Below are 26,237 nucleotides of genomic sequence, written 5' to 3' on the forward strand. Positions count from 1 at the left end.
TAATCAGACCAGCGATTGATTATGGAAGTATAGTGTACAAATCAGCAACTAAGACTTCTCTTCTAGAACTGGACAGAGTGCAAGCAAAAGCCTTGCGAATATGTTGTGGGGCCTTCAGGACCTCCTCCATCCCGGCGATTCAGGTGGAAACGGGCGAAATGCCAATGGACCTCAGAAGGCTTCAGTTATCAAGTATGTATTGGTTAACCCTTCAGGGGCACGACGACAGTCATCCCACCAAAAGAGTGTTGATAGACTGTTGGGAGTATGGACACTCTGTACATAGCTTTGGGTGGGAGGCAAATCAGCAGGCTAGTCAGGTGGGGTTAGATGGTATCCCAGTATGTAAGACTTCTGCCACATCAATTATTCCCCCTTGGTTTTTTTTGCTTCCCCTGGGTCAACTTGGGGGCTAAGGAAATTGTTAAACCTGGAGGAGTTTATCAGACAGTACAACAGTACATTGATCTAATGTTTCATGACGCTGTCCAAATTTATACTGATGCTTCAAAAGACCAAGATGGAAAAACGGGAGCGGCAGTACACGTCCCTCAATTTAATTTTCAAAGTACCAAAAGAACATCAGATTTTCTTTCAATTTTCACAGTTGAAATGATGGCGATAATTTTGGCTCTGCGATGGGTAGAAGAGGCGAAACCCAGTAAAGCTGTAGTATGTTCTGATTCAATGTCTTCTTTAACGAGTATTCTTAGCGGAAGGTCTTCCTGTCGTAAAGATCTTTTGGAAGAAATACATCAGATAATATATAAGGTAACGCAACAAAGAACAATACTGCAGTTTTTCTGGGTCCCTGCCCATAGGGGAGTTCAGGGTAATGAAACCGCTGACAAATTAGCAAAAGAAGCTACAAGAGCTGAGCAGGTAGAACTTGAAATTCCTTTAAGCAAATCAGAAATGAAAGCTATACTGAAGGAAAACATAAACAAAATGTGGCAGGAAAGATGGGACCAAGAGGAAAGGGGAAGGCACCTGTATAATTTACATAAGAGAGTTGACATTAGATGGAGTGGGGAACTGAAACGTAGGGAGGAGGTGTGGATTACCAGGCTGAGGATTGGACACACAGGTCTAAATAGTGGGTTGAAGATAGTGGGAAAGCATCAAACAGGAGCCTGCATGCACTGTGGAGAAAGGGAGGGAGTTGAACATGCATTATTGCATTGCACAGAATACACTCATGAGAGGAAAAAGATGCAAAGAGTAATTAAGACACCTATCTCACTGAACACCTTGCTTAGTGCACCATGCATCCAGACAACAGCGATAGTCAGGTACTTGATAGAAACGGGACTAGGAAATAGAATTTGATTCTTTCACTTCTGGTTTTTTATTTATTTATTTATGTTTATTTATTTATTTTTTTTTCCTTTTCTTTCCTTTCTCTCTTGAAGTATTTTTCTCTCTTTATGATCAGGCCTAGTTTAAATTAATCCCATTGGATCACACCTCAGCCCGGTAGATGGCGGTAGTGCACTTTGTATGCAAACTGCCAATAAACACTACAGAAGAAGAAGAAGAAGAAGATGCCCGAAGCCTGTGTTTTTCCTGAAGATGTCGGTCTGTGCGTGAAAAGGATGTGTGTCCCGGTGGAAGTGGCACAGTGACACTGAGCGACCGAACAGAGTATCACAGGAAGAAGAATGGCAGACGAAGCCCCTTTCCAGTTTCTACACAGCGAAGTCATCCAGTACATCTACAAGTCTGCCGACAGTGGAGAGACGGTAAGGAAATGGCAGGGTTTCATTCGGCACCTGAGATACATCTCAGGAAGTGGCTTTAGTGTGTTCATCGGTGTAACTCGAGCCCGGTACATAGAGAAGCTAAAGCGTGAACCTTAACTGCTCAGTGGCCGGTGCTGTGGAACAAATACCGGGTCCACCCAGCTGTCCTCCCGCACCAGAAGGCACTGGGACGCGGACCCTTGTCCCAGTTCCCACTGTCGACTTCCTCATTCCTCGTGTTCTCCTCTGACGTCTTACAGCCGTTCCCAGCTCTGTTTTGTGCCTCTGTTCCCCTGCATCTGACCCGGAAGTTGATCTCAGCACAACAAACTACGGCTGTGTTCGAAACCGCCTACTACATACTTGAAAACGGCATTCTCATCTATCAGACAGTATGCAGAGCGTTTACACACAGTGCACTTCACTCCTGCCCGAGCCGAAATCAGCCGGCCTGAAAAGCTGATTTCGCTTAAGCTATAAACTCTGTAAATATATAACTTAAGCAACATTTGACACATTTTCAGGCGAGAAAGTAGTCATTTAGACCCCCAAGGTGTTGAAAATCTGACAAAATACCGGCTATTTACAATTTTGTTCCCACGAATTCGCCGCTAGTAAAGCTAGCCGCAGTGAGCAACGCACTTCCGGTTATGCCGTTTTGACTGCTCTCGTCCCGTTAACGGAATTTGACCGTTCAAATGGCGATGGGCGACGTCACGTTACGTTGCATCTTGGGTAGTTTGAGTGTGACAAGTAACCTCATGATGAATACTCAACATTTCGGCGAATCTAGTATGCATCTAGTGTACATCCGGGAACTTAAAAAAGTATGACTAGTAGGAATAGTAGGAGAAGTAGGCGGTTTCGAACACAGCCTACTACTATTGGAGCTGACGTATCAGCGCGGCCGCCATCTTGGATGGGTCTCCAATGCCCCCACATTGCGTTTATTTCGACTGAGGAAGGTGTTTATCCCCAACTACAATGATCATAACTCCCAGAATATTTACCTGATTTTCACACGGTTTGGTTTGTTACAAATGACAGAGATTTAGTTATGATACAGGACGCTGTCACACATTAAAAATACATGCTTTCATGCTGAAAGACTTTGTATTATGCTCTTTAACAAAGACATGTGGTAGGCTATGGCATATTGATAAATGTATAAATGAATTTGAATATAGATTTTACATTTTAATATAGAAACAAGTTTGATTGTTCATTTGAATTTACTTCTCTCTCTCACACACACACGAACCTTCTGTAAGACATACAAGCTCCCTTATTCAAGGATTTTTTAATTTGTATTCCTACAACAAAACTTTGTTGGCACTCAAGAACAACAGACAAAACAACAACAATGAATAAAGTAAAGTGTCGTGAATAAAATGAATAAAGTGTCGAGTAATAAAAACAGTTATAAATATATTAGAGAAGATATATACAGTTCTAAAAATGGTGGAATTATAAATATGGTGGAAGTAAACATTGATGCAGTATATGTGATATAACATTGCACATATATACTGTACCAGCTCAGTACATTTTTTTTAAGGCCTAGAAAGGTAAGCGTTATAATTCCAGGTCATTCCAGCGTTACACTACCCTGTTAGGCTGGCAACTGGGGCTGGGGAGCTGAAACCCTTGAAAAATAACTGTTTTGCACAGCTTCTCGCGTACGCTGGCTCTCTGTAACTCCAGGGTAGTTCATTTTGCTATGTGGTGCAGCCTTACTTTGTGAAATACAGACACCACAAATAACACAAGCATCATCTCTAAGCCTGACAATCTCACCCGTCCTGTCAGAATCGTCCTGTCCCAGATCTGTGGCCTGATTTGTGCTTTTTAACATCACAGACTGAGGTTGAGCTTAGATTTTCAACTGTTCCTCTTCGGTTCCAATGACAGTGAGCTCTGTTCGGTCTTTGTTTCCTTGAAGGAAATTCTGGATCATCCAGTGTTTTTCTGTTTCTGAACGTTGTAAGGAATTCTAATCCCCAGGCAATATGGTGATCAGGTTAGTGCTGTGGTAGGAAGTTTGACCCAGTTTTCCAGTCTGTTGAGCAATATGTTGTGGTCAGCTGTATCACACCAAGCCCTGTGGTCCACTATAGCCGCTTTCGGACTGTAGGAACCTTTGGCAGTTCTAATAACCTTTTAATCCGCAGGGCCGTTTTCTCCCGTGTTCGGACATACAGGAACTCGGGGCTTTCTCCCTTAGTTCCTATAACTATTTAGCTCCTTCTCCGAGGTCGGGTCTTTTCATAGTTCTATAGAACTAATCTAACGGAGGTGTGTGGTGGTCGGTAGCTACGCCCATGTCATGCTGTCACGGCTGAAATGTCTCCTCATATGACACAGACACAACCGGCGGGTGTTTAATAAGTTAAACTTACACTGGTCTCATTTGTCTGCAGCGCTCTGCTCTCCTTTCTTCCTTCATGAAATAAAAAAGTATCGTCTCCTGACTCTCTCTGTGAGCTCTTCCAGCCTCGATATTAGACGCCTGATGTGATTGTCCATGATTAATATCACCATCATGCAGACCATAAACACGATGGCCTCCCCGCTCTCCATATTAGCTTCTTGGTGGTGTTTTTTCTACTCTCCTTACTTTTGCCGTTTTGTTTTGTGTTTGAATGTAGCGCTAAACGGCTAACGGCTAACACGTCACTGCAGCAGACGGCTGCGCGCGGCGCATCAGTCCCTATCAGGTCCCGACTCATGTGCGAATGCAGACTGAAACAGTTCCGCTGGGGAAGGACAGTTATCAGAACGAAATTCGAGGAGGGTAGTTCTGATAACTACTTTCTTAGAACTGTCTGTCCGAAAGCGGCTTAAGACACTCCTGTTTTTTACCTTAAAGCAATACAATGTAACTTCTTAAAAAGCCCATTATGGAGCTCCCCCTACAGGCTGTTCCGAGAGCAACTCTAGTCCGGTCTCTTGCTTTGTCGGCCTCTCTCTTTCTCTTCCTTGCTTCATCAGTCAATGTCTTCTTCTGTTTCTTCGGTGCCTCTGCCATGATGATCGTACTGACAATGTTGCGCTAGCTTAGCCTTATACCTGGGAGCATGAGAGGGGTCTATTTGTTTTTGCGGTAGGTGTGCCAGAAAGCAAGTCGAAGTACTTCCGCTCAGCTCCCGGGCCGCTCCAGCAAAGTTACATAGCGCAGTTTTTCCAACTCAGACCCCCGAAGGGCATAGGAGACAGGCCCATCGTAATATTAAAACTCATTCTAGCTGCACAATTTTTTTCAAGCTGTTATTTTAAGGTAGAAATGTTACATAGTATTGCTTTAACAGGAGCGCTCTCTACCCTGTGGTGGAGATGGAACCCTAACTGGGAGATATCAAAACAGTTGTTCTGTTCACCGGAACAATCTGTTCATCCTTTTCTGGGACTTAACCTAAAATATCAGGAAGTTCAGGTACCAGAAACATTTTTGAAAAAGACAAAATGTCCCAACAGCAGGTTGAAGGTCTTTGTCATATTTCTGAGTTCAGCTGGTGCCCCTGGTACTCCAAGTGGGACATTACATTTCCAGTAGCTGGAATAGAGACATTAATTGCTTGTCTAATATTGAAGACTTTGTCTGAGAAAAAGCAGCAAAGTCATTCCAGGCTTTGGTAGACCAGAGCGTGATAAAAGTGAAACCTGCTGGATCACCATGGTGGCTGGCGCTGCTGAAGGGCAGGTTCTGTTCAGAGTTTCATATGAAAGGGCCTGAAAGCAGCATTCTCATCCGGCAGGAAGTTGATGTCTGACCCTGGTACAGCATTTAAACGGCTGAACAAAGGTCAGATTAATCAATAACTGACAGAAAATCAATCATTCAAATGTTGGGTGTTCCACATTTAGATACTGATTAAATGTTGGCATTTTAATCACCAAATTGAACTCAAATGTATGCTAGATATTTCACCCAGCATGGATTTAACCCTGTGAGCCCTTTGAACTCCATGAAGATTGATCTGAAGGAAGGCCTAAATATTCATTCCTGTTGTCCCACCAAACAGCTGTGGTTAAGGTAAAACAGTGTGGATGCTGTGCCTCGCATTACCATGGAAACCAGCTTTTGGGATTAGAAAACACCATTCAAAGGAAATCTGTTGGAACAGGGAAACACGAGTTAATGACCACAATAATGTCACATATACATAAAGAGAGTAAAGTGAGGAAAGGTGTGACAGATGAGGCCCCCCAGCAGTCTGGGCCTATAGCAGCTTAACTATGGGATGTTTCAGGATCACCTGAGCCATCCCTAACTATAAGCTTTATCAAAAAGGAAAGTTTTAAGCCTGGTCTTAAAAGTGGAAAGGGTGTCTGCTTCCCGAACATTTACTGGCAGCTTATTCCACAAGAGAGGGGCCTGATAACTGAAGGCTCTGCCTCCCATTCTACTTTTAGAAACTCTGGGAACCTCAAGTAAACCTGCAGTTTGGGAACGAAGTGCTCTGTTAGGAAAATATCTTACAATGAGATCTTTAAGATATGATGGAGCTCGGTCATTAAGAGCTTTATATGTAAGGAGAAGAATCTTAAATTCTATTCTGAATTTAACAGGGAGCAATGAAGAGAAGCTAAAACTGGAGAAATATGATCTCTGCTGTTAGTTCTCATCAGAACTCTGGCTGCAGCATTTTGGATCAGCTGGAGGCTTTTCAGAGAATATGTGGGACAGCCCAATTATAAAGAATTACAGTAGTCCAATCTTGAAGTAACAGATGCATGGACTAGTTTTTCTGCATCACTCTGAGACAAGATGTTCCTGATTTTAACAATATTACGAAGATGAAAGAAGGCAGTCCTAGAAACCTGTTTTATATGCGAGTCAAATGATAAGTTCTGGTCAAAAATAACTCCAAGGTTCCTCACTGTAGAACTAGAAGCCAAGGAAATACCATCTAGAGTAACTATATAGCTAGACAGTTTCTCCCTGAAACGCTCAGGTCCAAAGATAACGACTTCAGTTTGTCTGAATTTAGAAGCAGACAGTTCTGAGTCATCCAGGTCTTTATGTCTTTAAGACATGCTTGTAGTCTGACCAACCTATTGGGTTCATCTGGTTTTATAGATAAGTACAGCTGAGTATCATCAGCATAGCAATGGAAATTTATGCCATGCTGTCTAATAACATTATAGGGTAATGGGTAGGGTAGGATAACATAATATTTTTGTCGTAAAGTGGGTGTTACTGACGTCATCGTCGTGCTACTACCACAGACCTGCTGCCTATTTATTCATTCGGCTAAAATTCAAAATTACAGTAACCCGGATTTTTTTAAGTAAGCGACGCACCTCCACGTTATCAGTGCTAGTGTACAGTAATTAATAAATTATAAACAGCATAGTTTGTGCCTGTATAACGTTGCCCATAGGAAACCGTTTCATGCCCGAATATCTCAAGAGAGCAGCCAGACGCCTCTCGAATATCTTCGGAACAGCTCCAAATTACCAACAACAAGCAGGGGTGAGTAGAACATCATGTTATAATGTGAAATCAAGGGCCCAATGTCAAAAAAACGGTCTTGTCCTTTAAGTGGCTTGAGATGACATTTGTTGTGTTTGGCGCTATATAAATAAAAATTAATTGAATTGAACAGCCAATTTGAATTCCTCCCACAGGGGATGAATAAAGTATTTTCTAATGTAACTCCAAGTCAATCACACTTCTGTGAAATCAACCTGTCCAGTTAGGAAGCAGCACTGATTGTGGATCAGGAACAGACAACAGGTGGAAATGAGAGTCAGTTAGCAGAACTACCCCTATAAAGGAGTGGTTCTGCAGGTGGGGACTCAGACCAGTTCTCTGTTCTCATCCTTTCTGGCTGATGTTTTGGTCACTTTGCATTCTGTCAGTGCTCTCACCCCCAGAGGTAGCATGAGGCGGTGTCTGCAACCCACAGAAGCTGCTCAGGTAGAGCAGCTCATCCAGGATGGCACATCAATGTGAGCTGTGGCAGGAGGTTTGCTGTGTCTCTCAGTACAGTGTGCAGAGCATGGAGGAGATACCAGGAGACAGGCCGGTACAGGAGGAGACAGGCTGGTACACCAGGAGACGGGCCGGTACACCAGGAGACGGGCCGGTACACCAGGAGACGGGCCGGTACACCAGGAGACGGGCCGGTACAGCAGGAGACGGGCCGGTACAGCAGGAGACAGGCCAGTACAGCAGGAGACAGGCTGGTAACCCCAGGAGACAGGCCAGTACAGCAGGAGACAGGCTGGTAACCCCAGGAGACAGGCCAGTACAGCAGGAGACAGGCCGGTACCCCAGGAGACAGGCCAGTACCCCAGGAGGCAGGCCGGTACCCCAGGAGACAGGCCAGTACAGCAGGAGACAGGCCGGTACCCCAGGAGACAGGCCAGTACCCCAGGAGGCAGGCCGGTACCCCAGGAGACAGGCCGGTAACCCCAGGAGATGTGCAGGGGGCTGTAGGAGGGCAACAACCCAGCAGCAGGACTGCTACCTCCTCCTTTGTGGAAGGAGGAACAGGAGGAGCGCTGCCTGCAGAATGACCTCCAGCTGCCACTAACATGCATGTTTCTGCTCAAACTGTCAGAAACAGACTCCATGAGGAGGGTATGAGGGCACAACGTCCACAGGTGGGGCTTGTGCGTACAGCCCAACACCGTGCAGGGAGATTGGCATTTACCAGAGAACATCATGATTGGCAGATTCTCCATTGGCGCCCTGAGAGCAGGTTCACACTGAGCACATGTGACAGAGGTGACAGAGTCTGGAGACGCCTTGGAGAAGATTCTGCTGCCTGCAGCATCCTCCAGCAGGACCGGTGTGGCGGGGGGCCATGTGCTAGCCAGAGGTACCCTGACTGCCATTAGGTACCGGGATGAGACCCTCAGACCCGTTGTGAGACCATATGCTGGTGCAGTGGGCCCTGGGTTCCTTCTGATGCATGACAACGCTCGGCCTCATGTGGCTGAAGTGTGTCAGCAGCTCCTGCATGATGAAGGCATTGATGCTATGGACCGGCCCGCCCGTTCCCCAGACCTGAATCCAATCCAGCACATCTGGGACATCGTGTCTGGTTCCATCCACCAACGCCACGTTGCACCACAGACTGTCCAGGAGCTGACTGATGCTTTAATCCAGCTCTGGGAGGAGATCCCTCAGGAGAAGATCCGCAGCCTCATCAGGAGCATGGCCAGGCGTTGTAGGGAGGCCATACAGGCAGGTGGAGGTCATACAGGCAGGTGGAGGTCATACAGGCAGGTGGAGGCCATACAGGCAGGTGGAGGCCATACAGGCAGGTGGAGGCCATACAGGCAGGTGGAGGTCATACAGGCAGGTGGAGGCCACACACACTACTGAGCCTCATTTTGACTTGTCTTGAGGAATTTCCACTGAAGTTGGATCAGCCTGTAATGTGATTTTCCACTTTTATTTTGAGTAGGATTCCAAATCCAGAGCTCCATGGATAACAATTTAGATTCACATTGATCATTTTTGTGTTATTCTGTTCTCAACACATTCCACTATGTGATGAATAACCATTTTCACCTGGAATATTTCATTCATTGAGATCTAGGAAGTGTTATTTTAGTGCTCCCTTTAATTTTTGGAGCAGTGTGTGTGTAATATATATATATATATATATATATATATATATATATATATATAAAAATCCTGTCTGTGCTGTAAATAAGCTACAGAGAGGCATGGCAGACTGGTATTCTGCCTCTTTCTCTCAACCCTGGATTGATATGTTTTTGGATGACTTGTCCACATTTCCCAATATAAGAGCTGCCCCGTCCAAAACTGGACTTTCAAGTTTGATTACGAGTACTGATTGATCGGCTAGATGTGTCAAGCTCCATCCAGCGGTTCTACTCCGAGCCCCTCCCGGATGACCGAGCTTCTCACCCTATCTCTAAGGGAGAGCCCAGACACCCTGCGGAGGAAACTCATTTCGGCCGCTTGTATTCTCGATCTCGTTCTTTCGGCCACAGCTCGTGACCATAGGTGAGGGTAGGAACATAGACTGACCGGTAAATCGAGAGCTTGGCCTTCTGGCTCAGCTCCTTCTTCACCACGACGGACGGTGCAGAGCCCGCATCACTGCAGACGCCGCACCAAGCGTCAAGCTCTATTACATTAATTGTTAGGCTCAGATTTTGTTAAACCTGTTCTGGAAAAGACTTATTTACAATACTTTTTCTTCTCTTTGCGGCCTTTAGGACAATGGACGAAACATCACCAAACTGGAGAATATGGGCTTCAGGGTTGGCCAAGGGCTGATAGAGAGGTAACAGGCTAACTCCTGGGTTTGTACCCACTGTGTGTGTGCACACGTCAACATAGACATGTATCTCAGGTACAGATTTTATTCTGCTGTTTTTCTAAAAGTGTGAAATGTAGTATACATATTTTTTATATATATATATTTTTTTATTACTACAAACTGAACAATAAAACAAACAGTAATGTGTTTTTCTGTCTTTTATTAATTCAGAATAAGACACAAGCAAACTAAAGAAAAGCCCAGTAAGAGAGGGACGGAAAAGAATGAACAACACATTATTGTTTTGTAGGCAAGGCATCTTTCTTTACAGTCCCTTGCGAAAGTATTCAGCCCCCTTGAACTTTTCAACCTTTTGCCACATTTCAGGCTTCAAACATAAAGATATAAAATTAAAAAAATTTTGTGAAGAATCAACAACAAGTGGGACACAATCATGAAGTGGAATGAAATGTATTGGATGTGTCAAACTTTTTTAACAAATAAAAAACTGAAAAGGGGGGCGTGCAACATTATTCGGCCCCCTTGCGTTAATACTTTGTAGCGCCGCCTTTTGCTGCAATTACAGCTGGAAGTGGCTTGGGGTATGTCTATCAGTTTGGCACATCAGAGACTGAAATTCTTGCCCATTCTTCTTGCTGTACAGCTGGAGCTCAGTGAGGTTGGATGGAGAGCGCTTGTGAACAGCAGTCTTCAGCTCTTTCCACAGATTCTCGATTGGATTCAGGTCTGGACTTTGACTTGGCCATTCCAACACCTGGATACGTTTATTTGTGAACCATTCCATTGTAGATTTGGCTTTATGTTTTGGATCATTGTCTTGTTGGAAAATAAATCTCCGTCCCAGTCTCAGGTCTCTTGCAGACTACAACAGGTTTTCTTCCAGAATGGTCCTGTATTTGGCTCCATCCGTCTTCCCATCAATTTTGACCATCTTCCCTGTCCCTGCTGACGAAAAGCAGGCCCAAACCATGATGCTGCCACCACCGTGTTTGAAAGTGGGGATGGTGTGTTCAGGGTGATGAGCTGTGTTGCTTTTACGCCAAACATATCGTTTTGCATTGTGGCCAACAGATGGATTTTGGTTTCATCTGACCAGAGCACCTTCTTCCACATGTTTGGTGCGTCTCCCAGGTGGCGTGTGGCAAACTTTAAACCAGACGTTTTATGGATATCTTTGAGAAATGGCTTTCTTCTTGCCACTCTTCCATAAAGGCCAGATTTGTGCAGTGTACGACTGATTGTTGTCCGATGGACAGACTCTCCCACCTCAGCTGTAGATCTCTGCAGTTCATCCAGAGTGATCATGGGCCTCTGGGCTGCATCTCTGATCATTCTTCTCCTTGTTCCAGATGAAAGTTTAGAGGGACGGCCGGGTCTCGGTAGATTGCAGTGGTCTGATTCTCCTTCCATTTCAATATGATTGCTTGCACAGTGCTCCTTGGGATGTTTAAAGCTTGGGAAATCTTTTTGTATCCAAATCCGGCTTTAAACTTCTCCACAACAGTATCTGGGACCTGCCTGGTGTGTTCCTTGGTCTTCATGATGCTCTCTGCGCTTTGAACAGAACCCTGAGACTATCACAGAGCAGCTGCATTTATACGGAGACCTGATTACACACAGGTGGATTCTATTTATCATCATCAGTCATTTGGGACAACATTGGATCATTCAGAGATCCTCACTGAACTTCTGGAGTGAGTTTGCTGCACTGAAAGTAAAGGGGCCGAATAATGTTGCACGCCCCACTTTTCAGTTTTTTACTTGTTAAAAAAGTTTGACACATCCAATAAATTTCATTCCACTTGTTGTTGATTCTTCACAACAAATTAAAATTTTATATCTTTGTTTGAAGCCTGAAATGTGGCAAATGGTTGAAAAGTTCAAGTGGGCCGAATACTTTCGCAAGGCACTGTATATAGCGCATTTCATACCACAGGCAACTCAATGGGCCTCATGCAAGAACCGTTAGTACACACAGATTTGTTCTTAAGTCGTCCATACGAGTGATTTAAGAGAATTTGCGCATTCACCAATCTTTTCGTATTTTACGTTTTCTTTCAGGGATGAACAGAATTTACGAGTGATCCAGAGCTGTTGTAGGAGTTTCCTAAAATAGTCCGCTGTTATTCAAATCAAGTTTGCTTGACTTATGGATTGTACATTTAATTACTTTGAAGCAAACATAAATAAATATATACATTATACCCCATAATTATGCTGACATTATTCTGTTTGACTTAAATTGTGCACTAATTGAAGGTTAATTTGACTCTGAATATAACAAGGTCAATGGGAAGTGTAACCAGCGGCTACTTTTGGATGCCTTAGCACGTCAGACTCTTGGAAGAGAGCGTGTGTTCCGAGACCGTGTAGATGTCCTTGTGGAGACAGACGAATGGCTGACATTGCGATTTAGATCACCAAGGACTGCTGCTGCAAATATGCAGCTTGCTGGAGCCACAACTCCAGAGAGAAAGACGCCGATCAAACCCAATTCCACCACACGTCCAGGTCCTCACCACCCTTGGATTTTTGGCCACTGGAACCTTTCAGAGGGAGATTGGAGACAGATCGGGGGTGTCCCAGTCCTCTGTGAGTCGTGTGCTCCCCTTGGTCATCAAAGCTCTCATCAGGTTATCACCCATGGTACATCAGATTCCCATACACTGCTGACCACCCCATCAAAGTGCCATCATGATGAGGCAACAACTGATTGCATGGCTTTAGTCGCAGTCATCGATCGCCTGGCTATGGCGAGATGTTTTTTGTTTTTTTTAAGCCATTTTCATATCAAACCATTTCTTCTTTATTTCGGTGACATTACGAACTACAGGTGACAATTAACAGCACTCGTAATAACTTTCCATTTCTTGGCTTTAGCAGGTCCTGTAATTCCACTGCTGACGCTGCTAAAAATGACAGATTTTCCTTTCTGGATCTCTGAAAGCAGAACTTCAGTCTCAGAGTCCGTAAAGTGGTTATTTTTGCACCTTGATGCCATTCTCATGACTCCACACTTCCTGGCACAGGAGCGAGGAAGCACAGCCTTATATGGTATCATTTTGGGCGTGGAGTATACAAATTTGCTATCCTGGTGCACGTGCACTTAAATACGCACGAGTGGGATTCATCATTTACGCAGGTCGTTTACACACTTTTTCTGAAGTTAAGAGCGCTTGTTGAATCTGACGTGGCGTGTTCGTACGAGACCTTCTTACGAAAAAAAGTGAGAGAAATTTAGAATAAAAATACGAAAATGTTCTTGCATGAGGCCCAATGTGCTTTACATAAAGATAAGGCATTTAAAAAAACATCATAAAGCAGCATAAAAACAAGCAATTTAAAGAGAATGGAAATTAAAACACACAGTTAAAAGCAATCAAAGAAGAGGGGAAAAAAAAAAAAAAATATATATATATATATATATATATATATATAACCGTAATAAAATCGAAACATCATAATCTTCTCTTTTCTAAACTCCCATTTCATGGGATAATGTCCTGGACCTGATTACAGTGCGACTCTTGGTCCATCAATGCAGGAACACGGCCTTCCGTCCTGCCTTTCTTGCTCGTTGGACCTTGGACCACACTGCCTTCTTTGGGGAGATCTTCCACAAAGCAAAGTTGTTCAGATCTTTGCAGACTGGGTCACCAAAGTTCATCCCTGAAATGTCTGCTGATGAACTGCACGATGATCTGACGAGGACTGTTGCAGCTGTTTGGTCCCAGAATCAGATTCTTTCCAGTGTGGAACGTGATGAGTTGCCAGGTGTCTTTGTGGTTTCTTTGTGGGGGGGACGGGGACGACATGCAGCAAAGGGAGTCCGATGCGGGACTCGAACCGGGGCCAGCTGCAGCGAGGACTGTAGCCTTCCGCAGCTTCCTGTGTGGAGACGGTCACAGCATGTCTGCTCCCTGTGGCATCTTGTGTTTAAATACATTTCCTTTGAAAGATCTTCTTGTTCCTCTTCTTTCTCTCCTCCTTCTTCTTCTATACAAAATAGTTTCAGATTTTTTATAGAACTACTTGTTTCTCATCTTCAATACAAAAACGGTGGTGTCTGTATCTGTATTCCAACTTGTAATTCAAACCTTTGAGTATATGCAGAAAAACAGAAAATGAAGATTAATTTTTTTTAGTTGGCAGCTCAGAATCTCCAACAGTACATCCTACCTGTTCCCACAGCTAAGATGGAGCTCAGGTGCTGATGAAAAGCAGCTGCTGCATGACAGACCACGTGTCTGAGGTGCAAAAAACTGGAGACATTCTGTCCTTAAGCAGGGAATTATTGATAGCTGTGAGAAATGGGTACTTTTGTTTCCTCATATGTAAATATGCTCGACTCTCTCTGTGGAGGCTCATGAAGCTGCAGGTCTTAAAAAACTCAGCTCCTGTTATCAAACCTGTTCCATTCAGTCTTAGTTTATTGACACAGTCGCTGATATCTTAGAGGACACTTCATGGAACTCATTCACTTCACACTTATTCACTCCGCTCCATATTTTGAGCTTTGAGGTAGGAGCTCTTTTTTTGATGGTGGCACAGTGGGGAAATATACACATTTATGGTTTTACTCCCAGAAAGGGAAAAACACACCAAACCAAATCATTCCTACTCTTTTGTCTTTTGCAACAGTAAGTTTGACTTTGTATTCATAAGCAAGAGATGATCAGCTCTGTTTGTACTTTAGTTTTTTAGAATCATTCTTTTTCTGCCGGGATGGATTTAACCAATCAGCAGCCCTCTGATCTCTGGTTTGTGCCACTTATGGTTGGTACCTATGAGCATGAAGAAGAAACCTACATAAATACACATTTCTTTCTTTTTGGTTGAATAGGCTGTGAAAAGCACATGGACAGGATAATGCACCATAAGAATATCACCTGTGATGTGAATAGCTGCTGAAAATTCAAATATAGAGCAACACTGTACTAATTCTAATTCTAAAGTATTAAACCTTTGAAATTGGGCCTTTGTCTTTGAATGGAGATATTTGTCCTTACTGTGGCAGCGACTGTGATTGAAGGAAACGGTTTTGTTATGCTGGCCTTTATTCTAAAAGCTTCTGCTCTTGTCTAGATTAACAAAAGACACGGCTCGGTTCAAAGATGAGCTGGACATCATGAAGTTCATATGCAAAGACTTCTGGACCTGTGTGTTCAAAAAGCAAATCGACAACCTCCGAACTAATCACCAGGTAGTACTGAGTCTACTCTGTTTCTTTGATCCATGTTAAAGTTGAAGTAGACCTTCAACTCTGAAGTTCCTTTTAAACATTTTTTCATCTGTATTGATCGGGTCTACACTTATCACTGGCATTAATAACACAGCAATATTTGTCTTTTATTCTTTTCTTTGAACTGTAATGATTGCACAAAATACATCTTGGATAAAAAAAAACATTTAATGTAAAGTGGATTTTCTGGACTCAGAATTCTGAAAAGTGTCAATTATACAAACTTTGTCTCTTGAAACGTTGAGAACTGTTCTAAAATGCTATAAAAAGCTACTGTGACCTAGGGGTGGGCGATATGGGCAAAAAAAATATCTCGATATTTTTTAGGATTTTCACGATAAAGATATTTTGACGATATTTAAAAAAAAATTAAAACTTGCGTTAAGATCACAATAAAATGAACACAAGCATGCAAGTCTAAGCACACACGGCCGGTACAGTGAAACTGCGAATGGCTCATTAAATCAGTTATGGTTCCTTTGATCGCTCTACCGTTACTTGGATAACTGTGGCAATTCTAGAGCTAATACATGCAAAACGAGCGCTGACCTTCGGGGATGCGTGCATTTATCAGACCTAAAACCCATGCGAGGTGCCTCTCGGGGTGCCCCGGTCGCTTTGGTGACTCTAGATAACCTCGAGCCGTTTCTCAGGCTACTTCTCCCTCCGGAGATAGGAGCCTGAGAAACGGCTACCACATCCAAGGAAGGCAGCAGGCGCGCAAATTACCCACTCCCGACTCGGGGAGGTTGTGACGAAAAATAACAATACAGGACACTTTAAATCCTTTAACGGGGATCAACATTCACGATAATTTCGCAAATGATACATATCGCCCACCCCTACTGTGACCATGAGTTGGATAAGGCAGGAATCAAAGATGGATGGATGCAATAAAGACTTCATTCACCTGAACCTTTATTTAAAGGAATGGTTCGGCGTAAAATGATAATTTGAGCATCACATGGTCATGCCACATAATTTATATGGGTGATGAGCCTTTCTCCGAAAGACCGCGGCATTCCGAAGTTGGCTATTTTGAAGTGTTTTGTTAGAAACGCAGCCAATGCAACTGTACGGGGCCAATTTGGAAAATATAAGAAATCGGTTGTTTTTCCGCGATAAACAAGCTCAAAAGCGCTACATACTTCAGCTGTGTCATAACAAAGGCCTCGTCAAGCAAACCGAGGCACAGAGAAGTTCATCGGACCACACAGCCTTTCACTGGCTAGTGTTTTTTGAGGCATCACCGGTAGTTCCAACTCCTAGTCTGACCCGGATGTAGGCCTACTGCTTCAAGTTATCAAAGGGAGGCTGAGACGCAAATATGGCAGAAGACGACCATAATTTTTTCGAAGACGAGCCATTTGCGTTTGAAGGCCAACCATACTTGTTTGAGCCCGAATATACAGACGAGGAGTTGCGGGAACGGGAGGAACAACAGAGATGTGCGGAGCAAGCGTCAGTGGGCGCTTCTGCTCGGTCGCGTACTGGAGGTACATGGTGGTACGACAACCGGTGAAAACACAAGCCAGTGAAAGGCTGTGTGGTCCGATGAACTTCTCTGTGCCTCGGTTTGCTTGACGAGGCCTTTGTTATGACACAGCTGAAGTATGTAGCGCTTTTGAGCTTGTTTATCACGGAAAAACAACCGATTTCTTATATTTTCCAAATTGGCCCCGTACAGTTGCATTGGCTGCGTTTCTAACAAAACATTTCAAAATAGCCAACTTCGGAATGCCGCGGTCTTTCGGAGAAAGGCTCATCACCCATATAAATTATGTGGCATGACCATGTGATGCTCAAATTATCATTTTACGCCGAACCATTCCTTTAACAGACACAAGAACAGAGAAATAAATTCCAGTGTCTTCACTGAGCTGCCTCTTTGTCATTTCAAAAATATAAATGGATATACTATTTGATGCAGCAACAAACTCCAAAAATGTTTTTCTTTTAGAAAAGCAAAAACAGATTGAAAATTGTCTATAATGTTCCAGTAACACTGTTCTGTAGGACTCAGCAGGTTATGTGGTGACAGGTTAGCGTCTCAGGATCTGGGAGAAAAGGAGCATCTTCCAGGATCTGCTCAAACTCTGAGGCACAGCACTAACTCTGAAAGGTGTGTCCACTGAGATCTTTGCATCTGATCCTGTCTGATCCGTATGACTAACCCTTAGTCACAGGACATACAGCAAAGTTGTGGAGACAACAGCTGACAGAGTTACAAAGGAATGACTCTTCCTCACTTGCAGTCTGATCCCAAACTATAAGAACACAAAAATGTAGAAAAACTGAAGTCTGGTGACATTCACAGAAGAGTTAATTTATCAAAGTAGAGCTGATTTTTATCTGAGCCAGCGAGATCATTTGAAATGTTGTACCTGAACAGGTAATGGGGTTCATGCCTATATGTCCTGTGTTGGAACTACAGGCTCCTGATCACCAGCAGCTCTGCCTGTTTGGGACCTCTGTTGGACTGCTTTGCTCAGCATTGAAATAAGCTGGCTCTTCCCGTGTTTGTAGATCAGTAACTGAACACTCCCATCAGCGCTGTTTCTGATTTGCAACCAGATGCAATTTTGTCTGTCCACCACTTTCAGCCAAAATCAGTGAGATCCAAAAAATATAACCTAATGCAAGACTGCAAAGAACTTCCATCTTTAACTTGTAAAATGCATGTAAACATGTTTGTCCAACTGTACATGTACAAAATCATACTTCATCCAGACAATGAGGTTGAGAGTAGAATCACTTTGCATTGATACTCTGCTCCCACATGCTTCAAAGTTCACATCCAATGTACAAAAGAAGAAGAAGCTGGTAACGACTAAGAATAACCATGAGATGATCTGCATCTTTTAGTAAAAACAGTAAAGTGTACATTAATCCAGCTGAATTCCCAATAAAGCTGCTCTCATTCCCATATTTTTCTGTTTCCTTTGTCAGACTGAAAATCAGCCCGTTAAGACTACGTATCAACTGGTGGTCACTAAAGCATTTCCAGACTGTCGCTCTGCTCTAATAAAATCCTGATTTTAGAACCACAGCCTCATCTGACAGAATCACCATTAAAGTAGCTTAAAGACGGCGTCTGTCTCTCACAGGTGCCATGATCTCCCACAGAGGACGTTAGAGGCAGCAGAACGTCTTGAATCTTTTCTCTCACAGTCCACAGCATCACATTGTCATACATACGTATTTCAGTCAATAACTGCCCCTAGCATGCATGTCTACTGGGACAAGGAGAGTAGTCCAAAATCACTGGAGTAGTAGAGCTCATTGCTTGAATTTTCTTTGCATTTAATGGTACTAACGGTCCACGCTGCATCCGGAACTGTATCTTGAAACTGGGCAGAAACACGGCCCAGTTCTCTGGACACCAGCTCATCTCAGATGGACAGAAAGACAGTGGACACGGGTTCTGTGGTCAGATGAGTCCACGTTCCAGCTGCATTTGGGAAAAACTGACGTCTGGTTCTACAAAGATGAGACAGAGCATCAGGCTGTTCTCAGAGAAAGGTTTAAAGCCAGTGTCCTTGATGGTATGGGGGTTAGCACCGTCACCTCACAGCAGAGGGATCCTGGTTGGATCCTTTCTGTGTAGAGTTTTCATGTTCTTCCTGTGTTTGCATGGGTTCTCTTCCTCCCACCACCCAAAAACATGCATGTCAGGTTAATTGGTGGAAACTAAATTGGTGACCTCTACGGCAGCTTCCACCACCAGGCCTCCTGACCCCAGCTGCACCTCCACCTCTACGGCAGCTTCCACCACCAGGCATCCTGACCCCAGTTGCACCTCCACCTCTGCAGCAACTCCCACCACTAGCCCTCCTCTGTCCAGCTGCACCCCCATCCCCATGGTTGATAGCAACATCACTCCTGTCGCCATCCCTCCGCTACAACCTCAGGGAGGGCTTCAGGCCCAGATGGAGTCTGTCCAAGGCTTCTGAGGGACTGTGCTGGTCAACTAGCAGTCCCTCTTCAGAGGCTCTTCAATATGAGCATTCAGATGGAAAAAGTCCCAGTACTGTGGAAAACTTCTTGTCTCATATCGGTGCCCAAATTAGGGCAACCGGTGGAGCTGAATGACTACAGACCGGTGGCTCTGACATCTCATATCATGAAGACCGTGGAGAGACTCCTTGTTGGTCGCATGAGATTGCAGGTTGCTGAGGCTCTTGACCCCCTCCAGTTTGCCTACCAGAAACACAGGAGTGGAAGACGTGATTCTGTACATGTTGCATCGGGCACATGCTTATCTGGGTGTGCCTGGTTCATATGTGAGAATCATGTTCTTTGACTTCTCCAGTGCCTTCAACACCATACGGCCTCCCATACTGAGAGACAAGCTGCTCGGTATGGGTGTGGCCCCCTCCCTGACATCATGGATTATAGTCTATTTGTCTGCCAGACCACAGTATGTCAGGATGGGGAAATGTGTTTCTGGAACACTGGAATGCAGTACTGGTGCTCCGCAGGGTACTGTTTTGGTTCCTTTTCTTTTCACCCTGTACACATCAGACTTCAGGTACAACTCAGAGTCCTGCCACATTCAGAAGTATTCTGATGATACGGCTGTTGTGGCATGTGTGCATGGTGAACAGGAGAAGGAGTACAGGGACCTTGTGGAGGTCTTTACTGACTGGACCAAAAATAACTGTTTGCTCCTGAACACCACCAAAACCAAAGAGCTGGTGGTGGACTTCGGGAGATCTAAAACCCCATACCAGTCAGTCTGCATTGATGGAGGGGAGATAGAGACTGTTCAGACCTGCAGATACCTGGGGGTGGTGCTGGATAATAAACTGGAGTGGTCTGCCAACATAGCAGCCGTGTACAGGAGGGGCCAGAGCCGGCTCAGGTCCTTCAATGTCTGCAGTGACATGATGTGCATGTTTTATCACACTATCACTGAGAGTGCACTGTTCTATGCTGCTGTCTGCTGGGGGAGTTGCACTACAGACACAAACTGTAGGCGCCTGGACAAACTGGTGAAAAAGGCTGGTGCTGTTGTAGGCAGAAGGCTGGACCCTCTCAGTGCTGTGGTGGAGAAACGGATGAGAAGGAAGTTAGATTCTGTTTTGGAGAATAATAAACATCCTCTCCACAGCATCCTGGCTGAAAATGGATGGACTACACCAAGGTTTAAACATGGAGGTGGTAGCGTCATGCTCTGGAATTGTTTGGCTACAAGTGGATCCAGTATATTGCACAAAGCAGACGGAATACCTCAAATTTGCTCAGCATAACCTCAAACCATCAACTCGACAGGAGAAACTTAGACACAGGTGAATAATAGCCCCATCAGTTATGGAGTGAACAAAGTGCTGACTTCCCAAAGTCCTGTTCTTATTTATGAATCCATGCTTTACAGTCATTCCTATTCAAGAAAAACTCAGTGCCAGTGATGATTACATGTAAACTTGTGAGTGGTGACTTACTATTTTGTCTTGTCTTTAAACACTGATGCCGTTGTGATGTGTTTCAGGGCATATATGTTCTGCAGGACAACAAGTTCCGTTTACTGAGTCATCTATCGGCTGGAAAACAGTATCTGGAACTCGCCCCAAAGGTGCTGTGGTTAACTTTTTAACCCTGCTTAAAAAAATGTTCGATGTTTTGTAAAATGTCACAAAAACAAATGAGAAATTGTTTGACTGTTTGTTTGTTTTATGATGATGATGATGATGATGATGATGATGACAAAAGTTGGGTAAAGCTGAATAAACCATAAATGAATCAGCATGCACCAGTATCACTCACCAAAGCACTTCCAGTGTAAGCTAAGAAGAGTTCAGGGAACACAATTCAGTCCCAAAAACATGCCCCACTGGGGTGGTGGAGTATTCCCACCCTTCTGAATCAGTCATCTCAGGTTGAATATTCTCAAATATGTATTAACTGTCGGTGGGACCCCAGGAACAGTAGCTACAATTTGTAAATGCAACATTCAGACTCAGACGTCCATTTTTGGAGCTCCTGATTGAAAGAGGAAGCAGAGCTCAGAGCAATAAAACACAAGTGTCTGACTGTTTCACAGCAGCTATTCTTTTGGCACAAATAAAACCACCCAAGACTTTGTAGAAATGAATGGAGCTAAGCAGTACTTCCTCCTGTTTCTGCACAGAGAGAGATGCTGAGAAGATGCAGTGTGCGTGAAAGGTTGGATGGATGGATGGATGGCAGGCTGGCTGGATGGATGGCTGGATGGATGGCTGGATGGATGGATGGCTGGATGGATGGATGGATGGCTGGATGGATGGATGGCTCAGGCATACTTCCTTGTTCGTCAACTGATTTTATCCACAGGGCATCACCACCTCTATGGCAGAGGTCACATTAACACGATATGATTTAAAACAATAGAATTTTAGTTTCCAAGCATTTTACAGGGGTTATGCTTTAAGGCACAAACAAACAAACAAAAAATGTGTAAAATTAGATTGTGATTGAATGAAGCTGGAGCAGACTTCCTGGTTTCATTGGAGCTTTGCAGGCCTGACACTTCAGTGAGCTCTGACAGGATTATTTGTTCTGGAACGTTCCTGTGTGGACCCTGACCCTGTTGAATGTTTTTCTGTCTGCAGTACGTGGCCTTCACCTGTGGTCTGGTGAGAGGAGCTCTGTCCAGCCTGGGAGTGAAGAGCATTGTGACTGTGGAGGTGTCTGTTATGCCGGCTTGTAAGACGCACATCATTTGGACATCATTCAGTCAGAGGCTCAGAATGTTTAGTCATGTTCTTAGGAAACATTATTAGGATAAAAAAGATGTGATTTGAACAATGCGTGTATCATTTGCTCATTCCATCTTCAAACTACAACAAAAAGTAAGGGCTGAGGACAATCATTTATCTGTTCTGTCCCCCCCAACTGTATTAATGTGTCTTAGAGTCTCATCATGTCTTCTCTCTTTCTTTAGAGAATATTCATCCACAAATATCCTCATGAACAAGATAATGCTTCTCTTTTCTACGGAAGAGTATTAGGGCCAGGCATAAGAAAAAATATTTATATTTTGCCTGTCGAGAATAAAGTCGAAATGGTGAAACGACTTTATTCTCGACATTTCGACTTTAATCTCGACAGGCAAAATATTATTATTTTTTCTTATGCCTGGCCCTAATACTCTTCCGTATTTTTCAGTTATCCTTCTTCCCATGTGAACTATCATGTGCCCACAAGAGCAGATCACTCATGTTGGTGTAGCTACAGAGCATCAGATGATGAGCCAGCAACAATCCAGCTGAGCTGAAGTCTGGGACTTCATGGATTCAGTCGGCACTAACCAGAGGACTCTTTAGTTTCAGTTTAAATGCAGCCGTGCTGGAGTTAAACAGCAACACTGAGCCTAAACACACTTTTCTGCTGGCCTTCACAGTTCCACACAGCCACACTTTCTTTGTGTTCGCTGCTCCACAAAACCTGAACCATTATTCAAAATGATAACCAACACTGATTGTGATCTGTGTTTGCGGACTGGACATAAAAAAGCATTTTTTATAGTCCTTTCATGCTTCTTCTTCAGAGCAGCAGGTTGTGTGAACAGGGAGAAAATGGAAATCATTAAGACGAGAAGACTGATCAGAAAACTGTTAGTGCTGCAAAGTAGTGAGTTAATATCTGCCTGGTGTTTGTGTGGAGCTGCACACAGCTGAGAATCATCCAAATCAAAGTGAAGCTAAGATCATTGTTCAATAGATTTTTTTTCATGGCTTTAGATGAACTCATTTTCAGATGTGTGTTTGGCCCAATATCAGCTGTATAGAACAGAACTGTCAGAAAATCCGGATAAATTCTGAAAAACTTAGCTACAGCGCATACAGCCCACTTTGATGGGCGTGGTTTCCAAGACAATGTAATGCTCAGCCTGCCGTTAGGTTTCCTGTAACCTGAAGCTTCTTTGGTGTCATAAGGTACAGCTCAGCAGGTTTTATACAGAACCCGTTCCCTTGCTTTTTAATCCAACACTGAGTTCTGCTCTAAAGGCCTGAGTTTTTCTTCTGCTTACCAACCAGTTTCCAGATTGAATGATTGGTAAGATGTCCCTGTGTTAAGGTTCTTTGGATCAGTCTGACATGTATTCAGTGTAAAGACTTTCAGTGGGATTGTCTGACAGATCATCAGGGACACAATCAGTGGAAGGATGGAGCTTTTAACTGACATAATCTGAAACTGAACACAGCTCATAAATCCCTAACCCTAACCATGTGATCAGCAGGTTAAAATGGAGCCGACTTTGACTCAACAAAGCTCACTGAGCAGCTGATCGTACTTCCATCCCTCTGCTCGTGTGATAAATCACACTTTAACTTCATTATTATTATTGAATGTAATATACCACAGTTAAGAAGAGGACTCAACTCGTGTTGAAGAGCAGAGAGCCCAGATGATGTAATTTGTTGGTCAGCCATATCAGTTCAGCTGCAGTTCTGTGAGCTACGCACACTGGTGGCAACAAAAACACTGTTCTACATAAAATCCTTTCTCAATCAGAGATAACTTCTGGCTCAGATGAAAAAAACCAAATACAATCTGAGAAGTTGTTACCTTTATTGTTAGTTTCGGAAACAAACATTGGAAAATGGAATGAATGAACGATACACAGTGTTCATACAGTTTGTTCATCTTCTGGTCTTTTCCAAACCTTTCAGTCACATTTCTCAAATGTAGCTTTTTAAGTCCATTGTCAGAGCTGTTTGTGCTTCTCTTGTAAACTTCAGCCTTTAAGTCTGTTTGATTCAATAATACTGAAGGGAAATTATATCCCTGCAGTATTAATTATTATTAAAGATCAGCTGTTGTTATAGATGGATAATGTTATATACTGGAAACTATTGGGGACGGAACTGTAGTTAAATGGGGGTTGCCCCGCCGGGGGCTTTTTAGTGGTGAACACCCCAGTTTGGATGTTGTTGTTTTGCCGTCTGTATTCTCAAGTAAAGAATGACTAAACTGTTTCCCTGCCTCCGTGTGGATTGAATGGATTTATACAGAGACACTCGGTTACCACACTGGCGACGAGGATTAAAATAAGTGGATTAAAAAGGAGTGAACGGGAAGTTTAAAAGGAGCAACGAACTTTAAGTCAGAATGATGTCAACGGTTGGGACGCTCAGTGAGTATGTGGAGACTGACGGAGATTGGGTGGAATATGTCGAGAGACTGCAACACTTTTTCGTGGCAAATGACATTAATGACCACTCCAAACAGCAGTCAGTTCTCCTCAGTGTATGCGGTGCCAAGACTTACAAATTGATTCGTAACTTGGCGTCGCCGCGGAAACCGGGAGACTTAAAGCTTCCAGGACATAGTTAAGCTAGTTCAAGACCACCACAACCCCAAGCCATCAGTGATTGTTCAGCGCTTTAAATTCCACACGCATTCACGCAAGCAGGGAGTGTCAGTGGCTGCATTTGTGGCCGAACTCAGGGCCTTATCCGAGCACTGCGAGTTTGGTGATTTACTAAGTGACATGCTACGTGACAGATTAGTCTGTGGAATTAATGACGACAGTATTCAACGTCGGTTGTTGGGTGAAGCCAAGCTCCCTTTCAAAAAAGCACTGGAGATCGCCCAGGCAATGGAAACGGCGGCAATTAACACCAAAAGTACTCAACAAGCAAGTGGGACGGCGCAACCCCCCGACGCTGTTCATCACGTGACCAATGAAAAAAAAGGTAAACAGCAAAAGTCAGTTGAGTGTTACCGTTGTGGGGGACCACACTTTGCAAATGACTGTGGTTTCAAAGACTCTGTGTGTCACAATGGTCAGAAAAAGGGTCACATAGCCAAAGTGTGCAGGGGCATGAAAAACAAACAAAAGCAGGAATGGGGTGGAAAGCCAAACAAGTCTGCACATCACTTGCAGGAGGATGAGCCTCAGGAAGAGGAAGAGTGTTCATATAACATGTTCCACATCCATGCCATCAGCCAGCCCAGGGCGGAGCCCATCTACGCTACACTGAAGGTGAATGGAGCGGAGCTGAAAATGGAAGTGGACACTGGGGCTTCAGTGTCAGTGCTTAGTGAAAATGCATATCACCAACTCTGGAAAGCAGCAGAGGCACCTGCTCTAAAAAAGTCTGACATGCGATTGAGGACGTATACGGGTGAGTGCATTCCCATCATTGGGGCAATTGCTGTGGATATTGCTTACGAAGGACAGAAGACAGCAGGGACGCTGTTAGTTGTCCAAGGGGAGGGACCTAGTCTGCTGGGTCGGGATATACTACAGAAAATTTGCTTGCAGTGGGGGAACATCTGGGGAGAAGTGAAGCACATGACAGCAGTGCAAGACATAATAGCCAAGTATGCAGATGTGTTCAAGGATGAGCTGGGCACCCTCCAGGGCACCACAGTGAAATTGTCTGTGGACCCCAAAGCTCAGCCTCAGTTTTTCAAGCCACGTCCAGTGCCATATAGCCTGGGCGAAAGCCGACTGTTGACTCTGTCAAACAGTCTGGGAAAACCCAAGAGGAATCCGTTTCCATGGAGGGCGGGACCTTACCCAGCAACTTAAATTCATTGGAGTAACGGAGTTCCCTTAACCAATCATAATGTTTAGAAATGACGTAGGTTATGCGCCGAGGTTCATGCTTACTCTCGCGAGGCTCTAGCTCGCGAATCACGCTTCCTACATCCGCTTTCATTATACCGGTACCATTTGATAAATCAAACTTTTCCCAAAGCCAGTTGGAAGGAGAGCTTCGACATCCTTGCCACTAACAATATTGAAGAGGCATTCCTCTTGCTCTCGTTTTAATTGTGTAATGCTCTCCAGAGTTGAGACAACTTCATGGATAGCTTCTAGCGTTCTTCCGTCGCCATGTTTATTTCCGCTGCGGTTGAACTACAATTATATGGACTACAATGGACTCCGCGCGTGAGTTCTGTGTCACCACTCGCAACTGTTTGCTGATTGGCAAAACACTGAGCGAACCGAGGTAGGGGGATTTGGCCAGACTATGTGCGGAGCCAAAA

The 26,237-nt window shown here is 44.1% G+C and overlaps 1 protein-coding gene across 1 annotated transcript in view; it reads left to right on the forward strand.

The window, feature by feature from the left end:
* The first annotated feature begins 1,501 nt into the window (after positions 1-1,501).
* trappc6b (trafficking protein particle complex subunit 6B) overlaps positions 1,502-26,237 on the forward strand; it is a 30,172-nt gene continuing 5,436 nt past the window's right edge. The window contains exons 1-5 of the mRNA XM_075475429.1: positions 1,502-1,742; positions 9,948-10,015; positions 15,098-15,215; positions 20,746-20,829; positions 21,845-21,938. Coding sequence (XP_075331544.1) covers positions 1,662-1,742; positions 9,948-10,015; positions 15,098-15,215; positions 20,746-20,829; positions 21,845-21,938 — 445 coding nt within the window. The 5' untranslated portion in view covers positions 1,502-1,661. The remainder of the gene's footprint in view (positions 1,743-9,947; positions 10,016-15,097; positions 15,216-20,745; positions 20,830-21,844; positions 21,939-26,237) is intronic.

This window comes from Odontesthes bonariensis, chromosome 10 (assembly GCF_027942865.1).
Source record: "Odontesthes bonariensis isolate fOdoBon6 chromosome 10, fOdoBon6.hap1, whole genome shotgun sequence".
Classification (NCBI taxonomy): Eukaryota; Metazoa; Chordata; class Actinopteri; order Atheriniformes; family Atherinopsidae; genus Odontesthes; species Odontesthes bonariensis.